Source organism: Primulina tabacum, chromosome 11 (assembly GCF_025594145.1).
Source record: "Primulina tabacum isolate GXHZ01 chromosome 11, ASM2559414v2, whole genome shotgun sequence".
Taxonomy (NCBI): domain Eukaryota; kingdom Viridiplantae; phylum Streptophyta; class Magnoliopsida; order Lamiales; family Gesneriaceae; genus Primulina; species Primulina tabacum.
The window spans coordinates 3316639-3340639 of NC_134560.1; the positions used below are offsets into that span (position 1 = coordinate 3316639).

Below are 24001 nucleotides of genomic sequence, written 5' to 3' on the forward strand. Positions count from 1 at the left end.
ACAGTGAATCCGGAACTTCAAACTCCGGATTGTCATATTTTCATAGTGTTTTAGAATATGTTATATTTTAATAAATAATTTTTAAAAATATATTATTTAAAAAAAAAAACACTTACTAGTCGATATCTACCAAGAATTTTGTTATTTAAAGACAATAAATATGTATGGCCCTCGTGCAATTAATGGTTGATGTAATGTGGAAAAAAGATCTTATTATAATATTTTTGAATAAATGGTATCACTTTATGTCAATATTTTCATGTATTAAATATACGAAGATCAACCAAATGTCATCGGATATATAAAATCCGTTCATTTCGTTTCGAATTAGAATCATTTGGCTCTCCCGTAAGTTGGAAATCGAAATCGAAATCGAACTCGAACGTCTACAAAAATTAAAACCATAGCTCTGAAATGGGAACCACGATCAATAACTTGCAGTTTAATGTCGATTTTTCAGATTGAATCAATGAATATAAATGTATATCAATATTATGTTTAAAGATACCGAAATGTGCATAGATAATTTAAGGAAAAACTACATTTCTGGTGGTGTATTTTTTTTCACTTTTTTCACGTTAACGGTGGATTTGAATTTTTTAGCCCTACAAATTTAGCCCTACAAATATATATGGGTCTTATTAAAGGTGAATTTGTAATTTTAGCAATGCAATTTGCAGGTTTTTTTGTTTTTTAATATATTTTTTACCTAAATCTGTCGTGTTTGTCGAAATTATTTTATATGTCGTGATTTTTTTAAAATATTATTTGAAAGAAAACAAGACAAACTTCGACAAATGATACTAAAATTCAAGTTAAAAGACAAAAACTACCATTTTTCATCAACGAAATAAAAAAAATATTCAAGTTACGAGACTATACAAACAATTACAAATTCACTATAAACAAGAATAAAAGTGAAAAATGTGTAAATTATTTATTTTTGAATGGAAATATTTTAATGAAAATATTAAATTATTGGAAGGAGAAAGTTGATATGTTTTTTTTTTAAATCATTGACTGCCTAGCTTTGAAATTATAATAAAATAATAATAAAATATTTGACTACAATTTCACCCTTTTCACGGTCAATTTGAATTTTTAGCCCTGCGAATTGCATGTTTTTTTAATATTTTATGTCTTATAAAAGGTGAATTTGTAAATTTAACAATGTAATTTGCATGTTATTTTTTCATTTTTTAATCTTTTTTATCTAAATCTGTCGTATATGTCGAAATTATTTTATGTGTCGTGATTTAAAAAAAATATTATTTGGAAAGAAACATGTCATACTTCGAATAAAAAATAACTAGAATGCAAGTTAAAAGATAAAAAAATACAAATTTATCGTTAACAACATTAGAAAACAAAAAACCTCAGGTTGCGAGACTAAAAAACAAATGAAAATTCACTATTAACAAAAATAAAAGTGAAAAATGTACAAATTATACTATCAAATATGTAATTATCCCAATAATTTAATTTAAACAAATTTAAGATCTACGATTCTATTTTATTGATTGCACTAGATTTGGTTTAAAGAGAGTATAAAGTTTGATTTATATAGATCAAAGTTGGCCATATTTATTTTTGAATATAAATAAATATTTATGATTTTTTATAATGCAACTATTAAATCATTGGAAGAAGGAGGTTTATATGTTTATTTTGAAATCATAGACTCCCTTACCTTGAATATCATAATAAAATGTTGACAACAATTTCATGGAACTGTCGAGGAGCAATCCGTGTCACGTAAATAGTAAAATAGTTCAATTTTATGTGATGACGTTCACTTCTAGCCAATTGAATATCTCCAGGAACTCAATAATTATGCGATCATTTATAATTTATACACCCAAAATGTAGATGATTGGGATTAAAATACTTAACACCAATTAATATTATTGTAATGAAACATTATACAAGTGTTCTAAAATGTGTCGCTTAAGACGCGTCCGCACGGTCATTTGCCGCTCCGTTTTTTAGAAATGATGCACCTGGTTGTAAAAAAATCGTCCGTCTAAATCAATATAGAAATTTTTTTATTTTTAATTTTTTTTTTAAAAAGATTTTTCAACATATTTGTCAATAATTTGTATCAGATAAAGATGAATAATATGTTTTTGGTTTTGAGTTTTGAATCTAAAAAAGACGAATTATTAAAAAATATGAAGATAAACAAAAATAATTAGATTTTTATCTAAAAAAAATTACGTGATGAGTAGTCGTCCACCTACCACTTATCCATTTTTCAAACATTGTGTTACAAGTGTACTCAACAAAATGGCAAAAATTTGTGAGACGGTATCACGAGTCGTATTTTATGAGACAAATATCTTATTTGGGTCATCCATGAAAAAATATTATTTTTTATGCTAAGAGTATTATTTTTTATTGTGAATATCGATAGGGTTGACTCGTCTCACAAATAAAGATTTGTGAGACCGTCTCATAAATAAAGATTTGTGAGATCGTCTCACAAGAGACCTGCTCCGACAAAATGGCAACGATAATAATAAACTGGGCTCGACCCTTTTTGGGCTCATTGATGAGATAATTCTGAGAACAAGGTTTGGGCCGACTTTGTTTTCTGGGCATACCCGAAAGTTCTTGTTTGTTAATATCATCAGCGGAAATGTGACACAGTACGAACTGAGAGTAGATTTTATACTGTTCCCCGAAAGATTCACTTACTTTCTGTACTGTATTTTTCGAAAAAGAGAGAGAGAAAAAGCAGTGCAAGGGCATCTCCAACCGTCCTCCATGATATGGAGAATCCTCCATTATGGAGGACTCCATCATGGAGGACGAAATCTTCTTCAACCGTACTCTATTTGTTTCCTCCATTTTAGAGTATGCAACAGTGATCCTCTATTTATGGAGTATCACTGTTCATATAGAGGATTGAAAAGGGGTGAAAAATAATTACAAAATAGATATTTTAAAAATTGTCATATAGTCTCTTTGAAAATTAATAACCGAATTACATGTGGTTGTGCCATGTTTAGCGAATTAATTAATTTTAGTTAAATAATATATTATGAAATTAATTAATTATATGTGTGTATGTGTTCGAAAATGAAATAAATTAAAAAAAATTATTTGGTAATATTTAGAGGATATGAGTTGAAAATGAAATAAATTAAAGAAATAGAATATTTGGTAATATTTAGAGGATATGGGTTGGAGATGGCCTAAAAAAGATAAATGCTGGTGTTAGAATTTCCAAAGTAACACCCAAATCATGACGGGGTTCAAGCTAAATGCTGGATTAAGTTGTCTTTAATCTCCGTAATTTACTTGCGCAGAGAAAATCTGAGCGGTCGCTTTTTCGGGGTCTCTTAACTTTTGTTGGAAGCTTTAACCAGGGTGAAAAAGTTATGGGGTCTGCCCTTCTTTTTTGCTTTTCTTTAGCTTCCATTGTTGTCTTCGTGATTCAGTTCCAAGCTCATGCTGCTCCTGCGGGTACTGATTTGACCCACGTTTCTTTTTTTGTTTAGCTCTGATTTTGGTTTGCGCTTCTAAGTGGAGAATCGTTTGCTCACTAAATTTGCGAGAAGGAAGTTTGAACCTCTTAATTTTTTAGTGATTTTTGGTGGGATCTTAACGTGTTTATGATGGTGGTGTGGTGTATTGTATAGGTTGATGGTTATTTTATTTGGTTTGTATCAAATATTTCAGGGCCATTGATAAAGCACTTGTCCTCTATTATGAAATGGACCAAGTCCTCATCCAAAACACAACACCAATCGGGTAAAACTATCGGTGCCGTTGTTTGTTTTTTTTTTTTATAATTCTTATTTATTGTATGGTTGGAACGGGACTTCTTCTCTTGTTTGAATCATAAGTGCTAGTTAAAAGGCTAATATAATGCTTGTGTGTACATTATCAGTTTATTTTGGTCTTTTCGCAGATGTCAGTGTGCTTCAATTTGAAGATGGATATCTTGTTGAGACAGTTGTTGAAGGGAGCGAGCTTGGGGTTGTGCCATACTCCATCCGACTCTCACAAGATGGAGAGCTCTTTGCTGTGGATGCGGTTAATAACAACATCATGCGGATTACAGCACCGCTATCCCAATGTGAGTGAACCTCTTGTTTTCCCCCTATTGCAAACTTAAAAGCCTCTCCCTATCCTAGATAAGGAAACAAGACAGCTTCGTTTCATTGTCTTTTGCGGTTGTTGCGGATGTATATGTTAGGAGAAGGGTAGTTTATTCTTTTGTATGGTTGCCTTCTCCTTCCAAGGTTGACCGCATCAACACCGTATCAAGTAGACATTACGGAAGTACTATTCATGTTGGTTATAAAAAAATTCTTTGTTTATTTTTACTTGCTGTTCTCATTCTCTTTCATTGCATATAGAATTGTTCTTGGTTATGATTATGTCTGAAACAAGGGCTGTGTGTTGCATCTATGTGAATAATAGCTTTTATTCGACACTAATAAATGAGAATGGTACTTGAACTGAATCTTTACCTTCCCTTGAAAAAATATCGAACTGTGTCTGTAAAGTGATTCTTGTTATCTTAGTTTCACGGATCTACTTTTCAATTGATGCAGATAGCAGAGCAAGATTGGTTGCGGGATCATTTCAGGGTCACACTGGCCATGTGGATGGAAAGCCAAGTGATGCTCGTTTCCATCATCCAAAAGGAGTTACTATCGACGATAAAGGGAATGTTTATGTTGCTGATACGTCAAATCTTGCCATTAGAAAGATTGGAGAAGCAGGTTTATGCAATGTCAAGTTATTACCTGAGTTTGTTAGAGTTTTTTTCTAAAAGACAAAAACTCCGGTAAAAGGGGGACCCGTTTGGGATCGGAAGATTACCTGAGTTTGTTAGAATTGAATGTTTACAAACTATTGTTGTTGAAGTTTTATGTAAAGATTGCTTCTGAAAGAAAATTGATAGACCTTAAGAAAAGCTAAGTGGGATTGTTACTACAGGTGTGACAACTATTGCTGGAGGAAAATCAAATGTCGCGGGATACAGGGATGGACCAAGTGAAGATGCAAAATTCTCGGATGACTTTGATGTCATATATGTCAGGCCTAGTTGTTCTTTGTTAGTTATTGACAGAGGTAATGCTGCTCTTCGCCAAATCTCTCTGAATAAGGAAGACTGTGATTACGAGAACAGCTCTGTTTCAACTACAGGTTTGTGGATTGCTTCCAAATATTTGTGAGCCCAAGTGTTCTTGCTTTTTTTTTTTGGGTCAATTTTTATATTCTCTCTATATTAAGTTTTATTGATCTCTGTTGTGTTCTCTCTTTCAAAGTAAAATGAAGGAAGAATTACTGCACTGGCAGAGTTAATGGGGTGGGCAGGGGGAAGTAACCCCCAACCTCATAATATTTTCAATAGATTCATTTTTTAATATTATATGTATTAAAATATCATTTCATCAGTTAATGTTATTCAAAATACTGAATCACTGTCATATTACTAGTAGTGGACAAATTCATTCTGTGGACATCCTTATTACTTATCAAGGCCGCCTAGTATGGAGAAGGATACAGGAAGGTTAAATATAGAGTCATAATATATATTTTTTGTCAAGATGCTTGCAAATAACTAAGTATTTGTACCATGATACCAGCATACGAGATAGAAATAGCTTGTGTATAAAAGGAAAAATTTATGTTGCAAGGAAGTCTTAAATGTAGTTAGGAAAAGAATATATTTCTTCAAGTTGTGCTTTATCATAATCAAGTTGGTTGTTTCTAGTTATGTTTTTTTGTAAATTTTGCACATTAGATTCTGACCACATAGTATTTCATGCAGATATTTTGATGGTTGTTGGTGCTATCGTAGTTGGGTACACTTCATATGTGCTTCAACGAGGATTCGGCTCCTCAATATTTTCCAGGATGGTACATTCTTTAATTATGTCTTTGCTTTCCACTTGGTAATTAGAATGGGTAAAGAAACATTTTTTCATATATTCTTGTTAATCTTCTTCAAGTTGGGATGGTTTTAGCCCCACTTACTCCTCTGCTTAATGAAGGATTCATCTTTCTTAGGATAAATCAATGACTCCATGGAGTATTGGTTCCATTTTTATGAATTAAGGTTTGTGGAAGGTTTAATTAATGTCCATCACTGTATATTTCAAGAAAATTGATTTTGAAGCCCATCTGACAGCTGTCTAACTAAGTGATCGAGTTTTACATTTCTGGGGACATGAATTTATAAGAAATGTTTTCTCTCCATGTGGAGGTATATCAGTTGGTATTGTTTTGCATCTGAATCTATTATTAATCTAACTGCAGCAGGGGACTAGCGGAACCACACTTGAAGAGCAATCGGCAAGCCAGGAGTTGTCAACTCCTGTTGCCGTGCCCGTGAAGGATGAACAAGAAGCCGGATGGCCGTCTTTTGGACAGTTATTATGGGACCTATCCAAACTTGCCCTGGAAGCACTAGGTGGCTTTTTTGTTCAATTCAATCCATTTGGCTCGAAACGAAATAGTTCCAAAAGAAATCTTACTCCATTGAAAGACACTCTTATCATGCCTGAAGATGAGGCCGATCCATCTTTAGCTCGAAAACAGAAAACTCCAACTCCCCTTTCCGAAACCAGGCAGACTCATGCTCCGATGCCTAATGAAAGAATTTCAGAAGCAAAGCCTCCTAAAACTCGCTCCACAAGCTTTAAAGATCCAAATTCATCAAGCAAGCACAGATCTTCAAGGAGACAAGAATATGCTGAGTTTTACGGGTCGAGTGAGGTTCCACAGTATGGACAAGTCAGGCCTAAGAGCCAGAAAGAAAAGACAAAGCATCGTGTGAGAGAGAAAGGCGTAGAGATGAATTTCGGAGCATCCGTGTTGGAGTCTAAGCCTGCTGAAATCAGTGCAACCACCTATGAACGTACAAAGTATGATCCTTTTCACCTCAGGAGCAAATATGGGGATTCGTATCGTTATTAATATAGATCGTTGGTGTATATGCCTACCTACTTGCCAACCATCTAATACCAGGAAGAGCTACATCTTCTGGACGTTGCATTGGGAAAAACAAATGATATAAGCGCACTCAGATGTTTGTTCAAGACTTTTCTGTGTTCTGCCTGTGCTGGCTATGTACCTTATTCTTGATACCTGTTTTTAAAAGAATGGTTACGAGAGTTCCATTTTGACAGGTTCAGTTTCTTGTAAACCCTGTGTCCTGGTCATGACGATCTCTTGTGAAAGTTCAACCCAACAAATTGCGGGAAATTTTTTCCCAGAAAACAATTTTGCATCGGTTGGCCTTATCGTTTAAAATGTGGCGTCCGCTGTTCCTTGACTCCTATCATAAGTTTTTGTTTTTGTTTTTGTTTTTGATTACTTATACTATCACAAGTTAGTACCTCAAGAACTGAAATATTTTTCAAGAACCGGAGCTTTAAGAAATGGAAAATTCCAATTTTTATCTTTTTCAAAGAGAAAGTACTAGGAACATAATATGTGGCAGATATAGTGAAAGATGACTGTATCAGACTACTTCCATCAAACACGTTTTTCCATGCTAATTTAGCATCTAAAAATACGTTGGGTTCTCTGTCAAAATTCGTAAATCCGACTTTCTTGAGCTAAAATTTCTTTCAAATAGAAGTGGCACATTGCATAATATTATTTAATACAAATACATCATTTTGTCGACAACATGATTCGTTTGCTTCACAAATTCAACCGAGACGGATAGATAACATTAACAATTGATATCACGAGAGTGAAACATGACAGCCAACCAACTATTCCACAACAAGAAGCAAATTCAATCAATGTCTTCACATTTGGCCTTATCAACTTAAATTCACACGCACTTTCCAAGAACACTTGCTGCAGCTTTCTACGAACTCCATAGATACAGCATCCATTACTGTTAATTTCATTGAAATTCATTTGTAATTCAAATTTGATCCTATAGCATGGGGTGTGCTGGATCCAAGCAAGCTAAAGGTAACGATGCCGAGATTCCTTCAATTTAAGCACATTTCTCCTTAATTTTCAGTTGCTCACTTGTTGTCACGACAATAACTTTAGATTAGATATAATTTATTAAAGGAGAAGTCTACATATCTAAAAATATAACAAATATAAGAATTGGTATTGATACATTTTTTGTGATTTTACAACTAGGAAGAGTTAGAAAGCCGAAACCTTGGAAGCATCCACAAAAACTTACAAAGACTCAGCTTATACAGCTTCAAGAAGAGTTTTGGCATACTGCTCCTCATCATGGTGGCACCAAAGGTAAAGTTTGCCATGAATTAACAAATTGTAGAACTCTTACCCCATTTTAAAAATCTTATTATTTGTGTTTGATAGAAATTTGGGATTCACTCAGAGAAGCTGCAGAAGCTGATCCAACTGTTGCCCAGGCAATCTTAGACAATGCAGGGATCATAGCTCATAATCCTAATATGACAGTTTGCTTTGATGGAGAGGGCACGAGATATGAGCTGCCAAAGTATGTTTTGAGTGACCCAACAAACTTGATACGAGATAGATGAAATAGTCAAGCAGACTTGTATTCAAGATGTAGAGAAATTTGTTCAAATTATCAGTGTACGATCTACTTTCATCTAACTACGCAAGCTTTACTGATCACTTTATGTTTCCGCACAATATGCACCGGCACCTTTTTTCTAACATGTGTAACATATAATAAGTTTATATTTGACAACGCAATCTAGATTCTGGAAGATATTTTCATTTCAACAAATATAACTTTACAAGGATCAAATAAATAAAAGAACCAAAATTAATTTAGAAAGGGCTCAAAAGACAGCAGTTGGTTCGATTCTATAATCAAGATTGCAATTAGCGATATTGTGTTTTTTAGATTCACAACTCGAGAAAGGGAAAAACATAGTTAATCGCATGAAACCACAGGATTACAATGATTTGTTGAGCTGTGCTGCAGATTTCATAACTCTTTATGTGGTCTCAAATTAGATGGTTCAAAGATGCACGTGGCCCAGTTCAGTAGAACTGAAAGGAGCAGTTTTCAAAAGATTTAAATACAACAACAAAAGGCTACTTCTCTAAATAACTAAAGAACTTGTATACATGAATATGAGAGTTTTGCAAATCAACCTGCGATTTGAGATGGATGGAATTGTTTCCTCAAATCTTCTTGAAAAATGAGAGCATATTTCCTTGTTTAGGATCCTTATGTGCTGCTTTTTTGTTTCCACCTTTTCCCTGCTTTGTTTGCTGGAGCATTGCCTACCACAGAAGGTGACTTCCTGGCCACATGTGGCCTAGAACACCACAGTTGACATGGGAAATCAATCAGCCTCACAAGGAAGAGATTGTATTAGCAAAATAACACCAATCAATTGGCAAAGAGGTAGAACTTGAAGGACTTCAAAGAGGCTAGAATATAGTACAGGAATTTGAAATTATAGAACATTACACATTTTCCCCTTAGATTGTCGAAGTATAGTTTCCGTCAAGACCTTAAATCATACACATTACGGTGATTTTCCTCATGGGGAAGACGAGATAAAGATTCCATGAAAGAAAGTTCGACCTTTAAACATAGTTCGTTGATCAATTTCAAAAGGTAAAATGACATCCGTGCATGAGGGCAATCGACATAAGTAAATAATTAAATCATACATCATCTCCATGACTGGTATTCACCATATAAAGTAAATAATTACTGAACAAGATGGGGACATCTAAAGGATGTTACCATAGCAATGCACACATATTTAATCTATAATCACAAAAATGATTAAAGCAGCTGAAGACACGGAAAGAAAACGCCGAAAACGTGGGTATTCAACCTGTCAGTAGAATTATTCTCTGCAACATTTCCCTCTTTCTCGATAGATTTATCATCAGATTTTGATTCTGGCTCATCGCCTTCCCAAACAACTTCGCTAACTGGAGCCACAAGTGTTAATAGGTCAGATTGATTAGTATAACATGGATACAATAGCAAGGAAACAAGCTTAATAGTTTATACAGTATCCCTAAAAAACAAATAGAATTACCTTCTCTTCCACGTTCATCAATCCGTGTCTTCAACACTTTTCTTCTCTTAGATGCAGCATCAGCAACTTTAACCCTCATACTTGCATCAGCCCCGCGAACATGGCTTAGGGTCTTCTTCAATATGGGAGATTCATCCTTCTCAACTTTGACTATAGTTTTATCATCCACCGGCTGTTTAGGTTTTACATCAGCTTCTCTCACTTCCTTGATTTTGGGTTTATTTTCCTTCTCATCAAAACTTAAGTTGCACTCCACGCCTGAAACACTTGACCCCTGCTTTGAACCTAGAGTAGAATTTTTTGGAGGATCAGGAGCTGCCAGGCTAATTGTATCTTGATACTCATCTTCTTCATCTGACATATCAAATACAACTCTCCTCTTTCTATTTCCTTCACCATTAGAAGTTCTCTTTACATTAAAATCTTGGCAATCGTCATCACTGCTCGCATGTTCTTCTGCTTCACTCGCACAAATTTGAGCCTCAGCACTAGCTGATTACATTGGAAATAACAAAATTGAGGACATTAGAAATAGTCAGATAACACCAATCAAGGCTGTTAAAAGAATAACCAGTAGTTTAAGTGTTCTTTACAAAGTAAGAATCAAATTTTACTATTCAAATGGATAAATATAAACGGGTTTACCAGCAGATTTTTCCTTGGAGCTGTCAGCTCGTGCCAAGGTAACATCTGGATTTGACTTTGCAGATGCACGCCCCCACATGCTAGCCAGAGAACCTCCTGTTCCAGAAGAATTTTTATCATTTGGATCCTTTTTCTTTTTAGGAAGCAGCTGAGGAACTTTTTCTTCACTTTCAACAAGCTGCGGATCCTGTACCGGATCTAGCTTTACATTACTTTCACTTTTAACATTTTTTACAATGCTAGAAGATGTCATCCCAACATTAGGACTTGAGTGCGGGACCTTTTTCTGCTGAGGGCGTGGAATTTCCGCAGTACCATGCGAAGAATAACTCACAGACGACCCTGAGATTTTTGCTGCCTTTGACTGCATGGAAGCAGAGGCCAAAGGTGTTTTCCCAGCATTTCGCTTAACAAAGGAATTTGAAACACCGGAAAACCTATTAACCAAAGTTCAGTTAATTTAGAAACACCAGAAAACCTATTAACAAAAGTTCGGTTAATTTATAAATAATACAGGAACCAATCAGGTGCTGCACATCTCATCATTGTGAAAAAGTAGAGCTGCAACAAGCATGTATAATAATTATGAATGAGACCATAAGGCGATGAAGTATGAACGCCATTGCAATTTATAATTCATCACAATGATCGCTATTGCAGTTTATATTTCATCATGGCAAAATTGTTAAGGCATTTAAACTTTCAATGTTTCAAATAATGAATGTCAGAACAGGTGCTGCACCTATTATCTCGTAGACAATTATCATCTTCCAATGGCTGCTTAAAAAAATCCTCAGCTTGGACAAACTCATGGTTCCAAAGTGTAGCTGGATCCTTAGGAAGGCAGGCTTGTACACTGTAGACATGAACAGAGCAATGTCCATCGAACTCTTGTTTTGCATCTGAAAAGTTGGCAAAAGGGTGACGAAATGAAAAATAAACGCTTGAAACCAAACATGATGAACCGGGTTAAGCAAAAAATGGGGGGTACTTCCAGAAATAACTAATAATCAAGGGTAAAATCTTTGGTAAATAGTTAAAATTGTTTCCTTGTTTCAACTTTTGCACAAATAAAATAAAGCATCCTTAATTATAACAGGAATTCACAAGATAAAAAGAAAACATAAGTATTAACTAGTACAATAAACACAAATGTTAAGATCATCGATGTTATATGGGTCCCATTTTGTTGAAGGTAGATATCAGACCATAAGGCTTCCATACACAAATGCAAATTGGAACATTATCAGTGGAAAAAGTTCTGTTGGAACAAGAAAGAGTAGCCATAATGGAGAAAGTTGTGATAAACTGTCAACCAGCTCCCTAATTAATAACAAAAAAATACAAATATGACTTTGGTTAAAATTTGATAAAAATGAAATAAGAGCACTCCAACAATCACTCATATATGCAGATAAAGTAACATATCTAACAACCCCGTCCACAGGAGTACGAGTACGATCAACTTTCTTGCACGTGGGTAATAAAACAATCATTAGCCACATGATATAAAGTTTTTAATCTCACTGTGTGCATGGAGGTGCATGTTAACAGCATAGGATGTCTGAACACCATACAAATCAAAACGTAGACACCCAGTTAGCCATAACCATAAATAGTAAATAAGCCACTGCAGATTAACAGAGAACTCGCAGTTGATTGACTTCTGCATTTCATCTTGTTGCAAACTTTACTTATGTGCTCTAGTAGGTGAAAGTTAGAAAGTTTGAACAAGTTGGTAAATTACAATTTCAGTCAACATAAATCTAGCAACGTGTTTCACATTAGGAACCTGTAAGCTTATTCTTGGAAACGAGCTTTATGTGGTAAATAGAGGGTTTATCCTTCAACCAGCCCGATAAAGAATATACCACTTCTAATTCGCTTGCATATTTCTCAACGAAGTCTTGTAGCAACCTACACCCAGAAATTCACAACCAAGTTAGAGAATGGGCAACATAAAATAACACTAAGAGAATAACGATGGTCACTACACCGTTTGATCATGGTTACCTCTTTGCAGCATTAGAAGACACCAAAAAATTTCGACTAAGCCATTTGTAGGAAACCTACGAGAGAAAGGAACTTAAAAGCAGCATCGACAAAAGTGTTTTTAAGTAATTTAAGCTGATTTCGGCAGTCGGTCTCTTCTTTTGCCCTTGAAAAATGAGTATTATCATAGAAATACAGCCCAATCATGTCAACAATTACCCTGAATATTAAATCTCCGGCTGATGTAATAATTTGGATTTAGATATAGAAGAAGAGAAAAGGATTTACCACTTGAAGCTTGTCGGAGACGATGGATCGAACCTCGTCGAGGATACCTAGGGTTTCGATTTCGGCCATTTTTGTGTCAGAAGAACAAAACGAATCGGTATTTTTATTCCATCTTATTTTCCCTCCCAGAAAGGCTTCCCGCCACCAATTTGGGGACTTTGGTACGGTGGACAAATATATATTTCGAATTTTCTTGCCTTGTGTAACTAGGGACCACAATTCTTGGATTGCTTCGGGTATAGGTTCCCATTTGAAGATGATTTTCGCATCAAATCGGGGGTGAGTGTGTGATTTTAATCGGCATCGAAGTCGTCTGGATAATAATAAGGTATTGTTTGGTGTGTGATAAGATTGATTGATTTTTAACATTTCATGTTTGGTGTGTATGATTAAAATTGTGATATATCCGTTCAGCCCGCACCCGACCTACACTATATACATTATTATCATCTTGTTGATGATTATAATCTTTTTGAGGAGAAAATATTATGCGTGATTAATTTAAATTTTCTTTTATATCCAAAATTTAAAATAATTATAAATTCAATAAAATTAATTATATTTAAATATAATTTTTTAATTTGACTAATATTATAAATAATTTAATTATTATTCATCGTGTTTTAATTATTATTATATCATTTTTAACGGTGATATTATAATTATTTTTAACCATTATTTAATATTCAAACTTTTATTAATATTTTAATTCTATATTTATGTTATTATCAAATTTTAATTATTTTTATAATATTAATCGATTTTTTAGTTATTTACTTAAATTGAAATTAATAAAAATTTAATAATTAATATAATATTTTAATTTTATTTATGATTTTTAAAATAAATTAATTCTATAGATTTTATTTATTTATTCAATCATTTTAACTAGGGATGTAAACGAACCAAATCGTTTGTGAGCTATTCGAAGCTCGATTCGATAAAAGCTCGTTTGAGCTTCGTTTAATGAGGCGCGTTAAGATAAACAAACCAAACTCAAGCTTTATAGTATTCGGCTCGTTAACTCGTGAACATGTTCGTTGGTAAGTTCATGAGTAATCTTTTAGATGAAAAAATAATATTTTTGATATTTGATTTATTTATTTTGCATATTGTTTAAGAAATATATAGAAAAATTTATTAAATTTATTTATTATAATAAATTTACAAATTTTAATAAGAATAATATATTTTTATTTAAATATATAATTTACTTTTTCATTAATTTAATGAAAATTTAAATATATAATTCATATTTATTAAGCTTGTTTAGGCTCGATAAAGGCTTGAATAAGCTCGTGAGCCATGCATATATTCGTTAAATAAAGCTCGAGCTCGGCTCGATTATAAACGAACCAAGCTCAAACATTCAAGAGTTCGGCTCGACTCAACTCGATTGCATCCCTAATTTTAACAATATATTACTAATTAATATATGATGAGGGCATTTTAGTAATCATAATATAATTAACAAAAATAATCAAGCAAGTTAAAATCATGTCAAATATCATATAATTTATCATGATGTGCTATTTATCTTTACTTTTTATTTTATAATCACTCATATTATATATCATTTACTTTTTCTATCAAACGAATGAAACGATGATAATAAAATAACTTTTTCTAACCATTAACGAATTTAAAAAATTAAATTTATAATAATCAAATATTGCTCACCATCCAATCTATCACTCGTTCTCTTTCTGATTGCCCAGGTTCAAAATGCGTGCGACCTTGACCCAACTCAGCCTAAGTTCGATGGAGATGTGAATGAGGATTTAATCCGATAAAGTCGAGAACGAGGATTTTCACGCTACGTTAGGTACGAAGTGATTATTGGAAGATTAAGGAAGGAAAACTTAATCTTCCGTGATTAAGAAAATTGGGATTTAGACAGAGATAAAGATGTATTTTGAATTCGATGATAGATATGGGGAAGGTATTCCCTGCAAAAAAAAAAAAGAAGATATATATTAAAAGAAGAATAAACGTGTATGAAATAGTGACGATCATAAACTTGCATTTTTTGACAAACTGTGCGTACGTCGCTTCCCTCGACTTTAGAAAATTGCACACATACGCCTCTTTTTTTTACTCTCAAGCTCCCGATAAACTTATTGATGCTACGAGAAATGTTTATAAATAGCGGTGATTTAGGTCCCTAAGCACACACCTCATAATAACAAAAATATACAATTTACAGAGAGCTTGAGTGCTTAGAAGGCTTCAACTCACAGATGGTCTCACACAAGTTTTTGCAATTACTTAATGTCTCATTCTTCCCGTTATTTCCATATATAGATAGTTCGAAACATCGAAAAAATCTAAGTTTAAACGTTCATCACATATCGGAAGGATTCAACTCACATATGGTGCTAAACAGAAGAGTCATTTCAGAATTCAAATTTAGAGTAAAAAAATTTAGTAAGATAAATAGAGTAAAATTGGTTTCTCATATGATATGCAACATTATTTGAATATGATGGGCTGTATTATTTATAATTTAAAATTCAAATAAGGCCGTCCAGGAGACAAACATTATATAACATGTGCTTTTTATATAATTATATAATGCATTAATTTTTTCGAATTATGAAAATATCGAAGATTGAATGCATCGAGTGTTAAACATTTTTTATTATCGAATGTAATTTAATGTTTATTTGAAAGGCTTTTGAATCTCTCTCTTTTAAATCTTGTAAGCCATTTTATTTAACATTTAAGAAGACAATTCAAGAAATACAACATACGAATGATTTTGAAAAAAAACTATTATGCATCAACTCTTTCAAATTAAAATAATCTCGAAATAATATATATTTTGGGGTCAAACATTTATGATTACTGAATGCTAAATTTAATATCCACCGTAAATATATGTTAAGTGATAATTTTTAATATTCAAAAAATTATTTTTTAAGAAAAATCGAATAAACTAATTAAATATTATATTTTTTTAGTCAATAATTTGTATCGAAATTTTTCTATTATGTCAAAAACTTTGCATTCTAAACATATCGTAAGCGAATCACTGAAAATCAATCATTTTTTTTATCACGTACATGAAACAATGCCTATAAATTATAATAATCAAATGAAAAAAAATATAATTTCTCCGCTCGAATTTTAATCTATAAAACGAAACACATTATTATTCAATATTCCTCATCTCATCAGACCATTTCAATAATCATGATACATTCATCCGTAAATGGTATCATTGTACACGAAAACCTAATATAACACACAAGTGCATTATATCCATGCATGCAAATTAATCCTGTCAATTATATCAAAATTAAATGAAATTAATGAAATGTAATTTAAATTAATCAACTAATAATGACCGGGTTAAAATGAGTCGGTTCGTCAATGTTTGTTTTCAATAAACCAAATCCAATCCGACATCACTGCAGAATTAAGTTCAATCTCGAACCACATTAAATTGGATCGGATTTATTTGTATCGGGCGGGCCAAAGGGGACCCCCGACTTCATGATTTTATCTTGATTCATGGCCCAATGGACTTAATGACCATCGCGCTCGACATCTCACGCGCATTTAACCACGGATTGAAATGGCTCACTCTGTGTCTCTACCGCATTTCTTATCAAATTTTCTTATCTTCGTTCGCACGCTTCTCGGTAATAATAGCTCTCTCTCAAACCCTTGATCGACGGATTCCATTTTATGTTTAATTTTGCTTGTTTTGTGTTGTGTTTCAGTTAATCGGATGAAGTAGATTTTAAATCCCACAAGTTTGGTTCCGTTCTGGTTACGAATAGATTAGGCAAACTCAGGATCTGGCGTAATTGCTTAAAGTTTTCGTGTAGCAGTGGTGAATCGATCTGTACAATTTGGCTGTTATGTTTAGGTGTAATTTTTAGCGTGAATACTTTGAGTGACTTTTCGTGGTTCTGCTGTTGATATAGTTTCCGTTTTGGGATTACCCGTGAGTGATTGACAGAGTTTAGAATTGGGATTGAGAGTTTTGAAACTATAATTTAGTCCTGATGTTGTCCGTGGAGAGACCATTTGAGGTTTGGGAGGAGGTGCAGAAGCAAGGGCAGGATTTAGCTGACAGGCTAGCTCAGGGTTTTACGGGTCTGATTCATACTCATATCACTCCACCCTCGTTTTCATGGCCAAATCCTCCCGCGCCGAATCTATTCGAAGTTGATTTCCAGCTGCTGAATTTCATGAAACCAGAGTTTCCACTTGCAGTAGATAATTCTGCAATCAACGGCGTGACTGCGGTTTTTGATATTGGGAACAGAATAGGACAAGTGGGGGTTGATTTCGGGGCATGTGTGAATGGTGTGGTTCAACAGTTTTTTAGGCGTTTGCCTGTGCCATTTTGGCATGATGAAAATACCGGGATGTCACTCGGTATGGAGGGTAATAGTCCGAGGACAAATATGGGTATTGCTCTGCAGGAGGATTTGGGATCGTTGGCGGAAAGGTTCAAGGATTATGGACTCCAAAAAAACGATTCAATGGCGGTAGATGAGTCAAAAGAAGATGAGAATTTTGGTGTGACTACCAAATCATTGAAACATTTGGGTCGATCGCAGGTGAAATTTGGATATCATGAATCTTTCGTTTTTGTTTATGCACCTTAACCCAACCTAATGCATAAGGAGCAAACTTGAACATAAAAAATCTAAAAATAAATTGTTTGATATTCTTTTAAGACGAGAAAGGCCTTTCATACGTCACCCCCATCATTCTCCATATATTTGTCTTTTGAATTCCACTGTTCTGCACATGCAGGGTACTGTCAATGTGTCGTCAACCTATGACAGTAGAACAAAAAATGTTGAAAGTTCCTTGGTTGCTCGAGGAGAGTTATGGAGAGTCGAAGCATCGCAAGGAAGTTCCACATCAGGAAATGAACGTTCATCTCTGTTCCTTGTCCAGCTTGGGCCTGTATTATTTGTTCGCGATTCCACATTGCTTTTGCCTGTTCATTTGTCAAAACAACACCTATTGTGGTATGGTTATGATAGGAAGGTATGACAGACCTATCGAGCCTATGTACTAACTACATGAATACGATTCAAAAATTTGTATCACTTGCCTGTTTGAACATTGGTTGATTGAGTAAATGAGATTTCCATGTCATAAATGAAAATTTGAAACTCTTAGAAAAACATGTCCATAACATTCCCATAGAATATTAAATGGCCCAAGAAAGACTGTATAACAAAACAATCTTCTGAACATCAGTAGCTACTTATACATATCCTGTTTTCTGTAATGCAAAATTGATCATACTCTTTTTTATTTTATACAGAACGGAGTTCATTCCCTTTGTCCAGCAGTGTGGTCGAAACATAGACGGTGGCTGTTGATGTCTATGATATGCCTTAATCCTTTGGCTTGTGTAAGTTCGAACCCATTATTTATTATACAAACAGCGTCACTGTTATCAGAAGCTTGACTGTAGACATGTTGTTGAGTCCCCAAGTCATTCTACGTGGAGAGTAAAGCGAACTGATGGAAATTCGGGGAGAAAATAACAGTTTACATTGAGGAAAATTTTCAATTTGTTGGTTATGTGCCTGAAAATGCATCGTTGGGGAACCTCAGAATCTTATAAGCTTTCTCCTAGTTTTAATTCGATTTAATCTCAGTAAGGCTTCCTCGCGTTTCTGATTGCATTAATCTCAGCTTTTTAAATGAATTGGAATTGCCTAAAAGAGAGATTTTTAAAATTTCCTTAATTGTGCTTTTATCGGTAATCATGATTCTTTTATTTATAATTTCAATGAAATTCTTCTATGAACAACTTGCCTCGGATTATCTTGGTTTTTCTAAATTTTCCACTCTCTTGTGCTGGACCGATTCTTAATGTCGTCATTTATGCATGCAGTCATTCATGGACATGCAGTTTCCAAATGGCCAGGTCACATATGTATCTGGTGAGGGTTTATCCACCAGTGCTTTCCTGCCTCTGTGCGGGGGTCTGCTTCAAGCCCAGGGTCAATATCCAGGAGAAATGAAGTTCAGTTTCTCTTGCAAGGTGAAATTGCAGTTATCTATTGAGAGATTGATTATGTTGCCAAAATTTTATGTTCCTTGTATGCTCTTATATATATCCGTATTTTAATAAAGCCATTGCATCATCATGAAATGAGTCTTCGCAAATATCGCTGAATATATGGACACTCGATTCATGTGCCCAATGATTGAACAGTAAAAGACTTTACCCGATTTATTGAGCTTCACTGCTGATAAAGTCGTTAATTTATGAAGAATAAATGGGGAACACGCATAACACCAATGTTGCAGTGGCCTGACAAATCATTTGCCTTGGGCCTGGAGCAGGCCTTAGCTTGGAAGCGATCTGGCCTTCTGGTGAGGCCAACAGTACAAGTCAGGTGATATTGATCACTTATCTTGTTACTCCTGTGCTTTCCTCTCACTGTTTTCCCTTTCTGTTCTTTCTTAAAATGCTTCTATTCGTCCTGGATATCAGTGGAGCAGCTAAACTTTGCTTTGTTAGGCTCAATATTATGGATCTTACTTTCCTTAGCCTACCATGTGCAATCTGTAAACATTGGAATTTACAGTCGACTTATTTTTGCTTGTTCCCTTCATGTTCAGCGTATGTCCAACAGTCGGTGGTAGCTGTCCGGGTCTGCGGATGGAACTTACTCGTTCAGTTAAGGAGCAACTGAATCTTAACCTTGGTTGTTCCCTTGTCGCCAATCCCTACGCGTTTGCATCTGTATCTGTAAGTTACTTGTTCTTTATCTTGCAGGTGTCATAAATATGATGTTCTTACCATACTTGTGCCAGTTTCCTATTTTCTGTTTGAAAATTCCAAGTAGTTTCTTACGCCCTCTCTCAAATTCCAAATAAAGGTTGGAAGGTCCAAATGGAATGGAAATGTGGGGAACGCAGGTGTAGTCCTTAAAGTTGAAACTCCTATTGGCAATATCGGCAGGCCTTCTTACTCCGTTCAGTTCAACAGTGGTATCGAGTTTTAAGCCGTTTGTTTTTTGTGATCCTATTTTGTTGACACGCTGTGTTGCTAGATTGTATATAGCCTTTAGCTAAATTTGTGATCATTGTACTGACTTTCCAATGCGGCTTCAGCACATTTCGCTCTAATTGCTGTTGTTTCGGGAAGTCATGTAAATGGAAATATATATAGCTTGCAAAACTCTTCAATGTGGAAATTTATAATCCTTTAAAAAAAATGGCCGCGCCGATGAGGCTTACCTCCGCTACAGGTGGCAGCCCAATGCCGGCAGCCTACTCAGGTATATATGGTGAATCAGTTAATTTAGAGCTTCGTTCGATAATTTATCTTTCATTTTTGAGTTCGGCATTAGCCCTTTGTTCAGACGCATGTGGGTTAAATGAAAATCTTCGGGTTTTTTTTTGGAGTTTTGAGCAGTCGTTTATATATTGGTGATTCATTCTCTAGTTGTGTGGTGCAATTTGTTTTTTTACCATTATATGTATTCTCGAAATCCAATATTATATTTTGAGCTAATTTTTTAAGTAATTATAATTTCATTTAGAATATATAATTTTTCCTACTTCACAACTGGAGTAAAGATTAAAAAACTCGTAACAGTCAATTATACTTTTCTAATAAAACTACACACAATTTGAAAGTTTTCGTCAAACACAACTTCTATTGCCGTTTTATCATATCTAGTATTTTATACAGGATTTTAGAAATATATTCGTTTTATCAATATTTTATCGAGTGAAATCTTTGTCTATATCATAAAATTGATTCATGAGATTGTTTCGTAGAATTTCTTTGTGTTTTTATCAAATTTATAATTTATTCCTCTCAACCTGTAAAATTATCCAAAAACATATAATAAGTTATAATTAATAAATGGGCTTAGCAAAATATTTGAGAAGAAAGAAAGAGTAGAACAGAGAGTTAAAAAATAAATAAATTAACTATTTAATTTCGTAAAAAAATATTTAGCAACAAAATAAAATTAAGTTCACCACCAAACATCAATCATCATGAACACTCTCTGAGTATGCAGATGCTACTATGCTTGGTGAGAAGGAAAACTGTCTTTCCCTCCAAGATAGATTAATAATATAATCCCATTATACACCCACTTGACCGCAATATAATGGTACCCATACTCTAAAAATTTGTAATCCTAGGCCATCCACGATAATAAATATATTTTCTCCAAATATTTGTAGGTCTCATGATCCACATAATCAATCAAATATTTCACTATTCAAATATCTCAAATATCACAATTAAATATCACACCAACCAAATATTTATTGATCCCACTGTCACTTTAATTAGTAGTTTATTTTCATTTAAATAAAATAACTTACAATTTTATAAAAAATTATTTCACCACTTTAATTAATTTCATCTATTATTTAATATGTTATTTTTATTCGAATATAAAATTAGAAAATTTATAAGGATTATTTTTGAATATTAAAAAAATATTTTTGAATTAGTTTATAACGGTTACAAAATATTTTTGAATATTAAAAAAATATTAAAATGATTATTAAAATTAGAAAATTTAATTAAAAGATATTAAAAAAATGGAAAAAAAATATGAATAACCGGTTACAAATTTGTAACCGGTTATTAACTTGGCACACAAATCAAGAGAACATAATTGTGAATATTTGGTGGTGAAAAAATATTTGGATGACATGGCACCCACAATATCCACCACTGTGGGTGCCCTTATATATAAACTGCCATAATTTTCTTATCTTTTTCCTGGCATTTGCCTAGGCAAGAAATGGGATATGGATTCCTAAGCTCTTTCCTCTGTTTTACTTGCATTTTCTTGCTGACTGCGACGGAAATGGGAGGTAGGATAATCTCTACCTTAAGTACAGATGGACGCCCTCTGGTTCTTGTGAACTGCCCAAGTATGTGAATTATAGAGTAAAAGTATATATATATATCTTCATGCTTGAGCTCCATCTTGACCGATCAATCGATTTCGAGTACATGAAGATTAAGTTTGGACTTAGGAGTAGACAGAAAAATGTTTTTCTTAATTCGAGAACATGTTTTTTCATAAAAAAAAGGGGTTTCAATCATGCAAATATTAATGGTTGGACTAACTTGAGAATGAGCTCAAGTATTTTGATTTATTTAATTTGCAGATTCAGTGGGCAAGATTTCTTGATGAGGTTTAAAGACAAGAAAATAATTTTAGTTGGGGATTCACTTAGCCTCAACCAATGGCAATCTCTTACATGCATGTTGCACGTAGCTGTGCCGCAATCAAGTTTCTTTTCGCGGAAGACTGGAAATCTCTCCACCTTTTATTTACCTGTAACTGATAAAAATTTCTCTTCTGTAGATATAACACGTAGAATTTGTTTATGATTAATAATTACTTACATGTAAATATCTCCGAGTTTGGGTGCATATTTAATTTTCACTTGCTAATTCATACGCAAATGTTCTTGCAGGACTATAACATATCGTCAAACGCGTTTCTGGTAGATTTGGTGAAAGAGAAGAAGGGCAGGATTCTGAAGTTGGATTCGATCCAAAATGGGAACTCATGGAAAGGAGTGGATATGCTTGTACTCAATACATGACATTAATTGGTGGCTTCACAAGGGAAGCAGCCAACCGTAAGCAGATTGTTCAAACTCCTTGCTCAGATGAATGTATCAGTTAAAAAATTCGAATTCGATAACTTCTTTGTGGTCTGGATGATATAATTCAGATGGGATTACATCCAACAAAGTGATAAACTATATAAAAACATGGATCGTTTGATAGCATTTGGCGAGGGACTAAACACTTGGTCCGAGTGGGTTGATTCTAACATCTATCGTACCCATATTACAAGCTTTTTGTTCATTTTTTTTCCTAAAATTATATTTGATCACGTGCAGTGGCGGAGCCAGAAATATGGCTATGACTGGATTAAAATTTTAAACTCTACAATCTTTTAATATTTTAAATTGATCTACCCAAGCTAATATCATATTATTCCAAAATTATACAAAATTTATATATAAATATTTTTTTAAAAAAATTGGGCCACCCGAGCTAAAACTCGAGTATACAAGAGTGTGCCTCCGCCCCTGCTCACATGCACATTTATTTATTTTGAGTTCTATTATCGATCAATTTCATTTCAGTATATGTTATTTACATAGAAAGTCAAGGATAAAAATATAACTTTTTTTCTTATGATTACTAAGCTACATCATTTTTCAAAATAAAACTATTATGCACAACTTTATCGTGATAGTTCGTTATTTTGAAAATTCCAAATATCTTTACAAAATATCTAATATTAAAACTACAATAAATATGAAAAATATCAGTTAAAGCGACAAAGACGTTTAAATGGACAACACCACACGTGTTGATTCTAAATTCATGTCTGATTATGCAGCGGTGCAGAGTGGAATGCAACAAATGTCGGAAACTGCCCAGGAGAAACCAAACCAATCACCGGTCCGGTGTACCCCCTAGAGGAGCACCGCCTGCTGTGGCGGTGGTGAAGGTGGTGTTGAGCAACATGTCCATGCACGGCGGTGGATTTGCTCGACGTGACAACGCTTTCGCAGTTACGAAAAGACTGGCACCCTTCAATCTACGGCATCGGAGCGCAGAAGGAGAACGACTGCAGCCACTGGTGCCTCGCAGGAGTGCCAGACGCCTGAAATCAATTACATATATCTATGAACTAATTTTAAATTACATGTAAAAATATAAATTTTATTAGTACTAAAATTTTTATTTGTTAACTCAACAAATGAGCCAAATTCGAACTTATAAGCTACCTAAACAAGTCGAGCTCGAGCTCCGATCTTATTAACGAACATGTTTCCAAGCTCACGAACCGAATATCCTTATGCTTGAGCTTGGTTTGATTGAAATAAGATGAACTCGAATGTGTCTCGTTGAAATAAAATCACAATTCAAATGAAACCAGTATTTCCAAAATCTGGAATCGGCATTTACTAGACAGAATTCTATCGTCACAATCTAATATTAAATCGAGATCCAAGCATTAATGCACAATAAAAATGCAGGTCTTAAATGCAACGAATAGAATTAAAAGATTTGT

General features: G+C 33.9%; 4 protein-coding genes and 1 pseudogene across 7 annotated transcripts; 4 read left to right on the plus strand and 1 right to left on the minus strand.

Annotated features, from left to right (window-relative positions):
* Nucleotides 1–3204: 3204 nt before the first annotated feature.
* Nucleotides 3205–7297, plus strand: LOC142518419 (uncharacterized). Of its 2 annotated transcripts, none has more exons than XM_075621203.1 (7): nucleotides 3205–3468; nucleotides 3685–3756; nucleotides 3917–4084; nucleotides 4566–4736; nucleotides 4954–5163; nucleotides 5792–5880; nucleotides 6280–7297. In XM_075621203.1, the coding sequence occupies exons 1-7, from the start codon at nucleotides 3384–3386 to the stop codon at nucleotides 6937–6939; spliced, it is 1455 nt and encodes a 484-aa protein (XP_075477318.1). In that variant the 5' UTR covers nucleotides 3205–3383; the 3' UTR covers nucleotides 6940–7297. The 2 variants fall into 2 exon arrangements, with proteins under 2 accessions (XP_075477318.1, XP_075477319.1); XM_075621204.1 differs by having other exon boundaries at nucleotides 6283–7297.
* Nucleotides 7298–7605: 308 nt separating this feature from the next.
* On the plus strand, nucleotides 7606–8638 carry LOC142518557 (uncharacterized). The gene is made up of 3 exons (XM_075621347.1): nucleotides 7606–7953; nucleotides 8134–8247; nucleotides 8323–8638. Exons 1-3 carry the CDS (start codon nucleotides 7923–7925, stop codon nucleotides 8505–8507), a joined length of 330 nt encoding a protein of 109 aa, XP_075477462.1. The 5' UTR covers nucleotides 7606–7922; the 3' UTR covers nucleotides 8508–8638.
* Nucleotides 8639–8774: 136 nt separating this feature from the next.
* Nucleotides 8775–13093, minus strand: LOC142518556 (uncharacterized). 2 transcript variants are annotated; one of them, XR_012813579.1, is made up of 9 exons: nucleotides 12927–13093; nucleotides 12660–12715; nucleotides 12439–12563; nucleotides 11389–11548; nucleotides 10647–11083; nucleotides 10002–10493; nucleotides 9792–9891; nucleotides 9094–9260; nucleotides 8775–8988 (listed from the first exon to the last, which is right to left on the minus strand). XR_012813579.1 is itself a non-coding variant. In XM_075621346.1 (8 exons), the coding sequence occupies exons 1-8, from the start codon at nucleotides 12993–12995 to the stop codon at nucleotides 9170–9172; spliced, it is 1530 nt and encodes a 509-aa protein (XP_075477461.1). In that variant the 5' UTR covers nucleotides 12996–13093; the 3' UTR covers nucleotides 8775–9169. The 2 variants fall into 2 exon arrangements, 1 of the variants encoding a protein (XP_075477461.1); XM_075621346.1 differs by having other exon boundaries at nucleotides 8775–9260.
* Nucleotides 13094–16457: 3364 nt separating this feature from the next.
* Nucleotides 16458–20048, plus strand: LOC142518083 (uncharacterized). Of its 2 annotated transcripts, XM_075620746.1 has the most exons (8): nucleotides 16458–16573; nucleotides 16655–17503; nucleotides 17703–17942; nucleotides 18226–18315; nucleotides 18805–18954; nucleotides 19188–19312; nucleotides 19539–19668; nucleotides 19799–20048. In XM_075620746.1, exons 2-8 carry the CDS (start codon nucleotides 16943–16945, stop codon nucleotides 19922–19924), a joined length of 1422 nt encoding a protein of 473 aa, XP_075476861.1. In that variant the 5' UTR covers nucleotides 16458–16573; nucleotides 16655–16942; the 3' UTR covers nucleotides 19925–20048. The 2 variants fall into 2 exon arrangements, with proteins under 2 accessions (XP_075476861.1, XP_075476860.1); XM_075620745.1 differs by having other exon boundaries at nucleotides 16491–17503.
* Nucleotides 20049–20136: 88 nt separating this feature from the next.
* On the plus strand, nucleotides 20137–23621 carry LOC142518497 (protein trichome birefringence-like 42; annotated as a pseudogene).
* Nucleotides 23622–24001: the final 380 nt, after the last annotated feature.

Excerpts from the sequence above, each read along its gene's own strand:
- LOC142518556 (XM_075621346.1), bottom strand. The coding sequence starts at position 12,995 with ATGGCCGAAATCGAAACCCTAGGTATCCTCGACGAGGTTCGATCCATC. Across the intron at positions 12,564-12,659 it reads TCTTCTAATGCTGCAAAGAG|GTTGCTACAAGACTTCGTTG; the intron begins GTAACCATGATC and ends TTCTGGGTGTAG. Across the intron at positions 9,261-9,791 it reads GAGAATAATTCTACTGACAG|GCCACATGTGGCCAGGAAGT; the intron begins GTTGAATACCCA and ends GTGGTGTTCTAG.
- LOC142518419 (XM_075621203.1), top strand. The coding sequence starts at position 3,384 with ATGGGGTCTGCCCTTCTTTTTTGCTTTTCTTTAGCTTCCATTGTTGTC. Across the intron at positions 3,469-3,684 it reads AGCTCATGCTGCTCCTGCGG|GGCCATTGATAAAGCACTTG; the intron begins GTACTGATTTGA and ends CAAATATTTCAG. Across the intron at positions 4,737-4,953 it reads TAGAAAGATTGGAGAAGCAG|GTGTGACAACTATTGCTGGA; the intron begins GTTTATGCAATG and ends TTGTTACTACAG.
- LOC142518557 (XM_075621347.1), top strand. The coding sequence starts at position 7,923 with ATGGGGTGTGCTGGATCCAAGCAAGCTAAAG. Across the intron at positions 7,954-8,133 it reads TGGATCCAAGCAAGCTAAAG|GAAGAGTTAGAAAGCCGAAA; the intron begins GTAACGATGCCG and ends TTTTACAACTAG. Across the intron at positions 8,248-8,322 it reads TCATCATGGTGGCACCAAAG|AAATTTGGGATTCACTCAGA; the intron begins GTAAAGTTTGCC and ends TGTGTTTGATAG.
- LOC142518083 (XM_075620746.1), top strand. The coding sequence starts at position 16,943 with ATGTTGTCCGTGGAGAGACCATTTGAGGTTTGGGAGGAGGTGCAGAAG. Across the intron at positions 17,943-18,225 it reads GGTATGGTTATGATAGGAAG|AACGGAGTTCATTCCCTTTG; the intron begins GTATGACAGACC and ends TATTTTATACAG. Across the intron at positions 19,669-19,798 it reads ACGCGTTTGCATCTGTATCT|GTTGGAAGGTCCAAATGGAA; the intron begins GTAAGTTACTTG and ends TTCCAAATAAAG.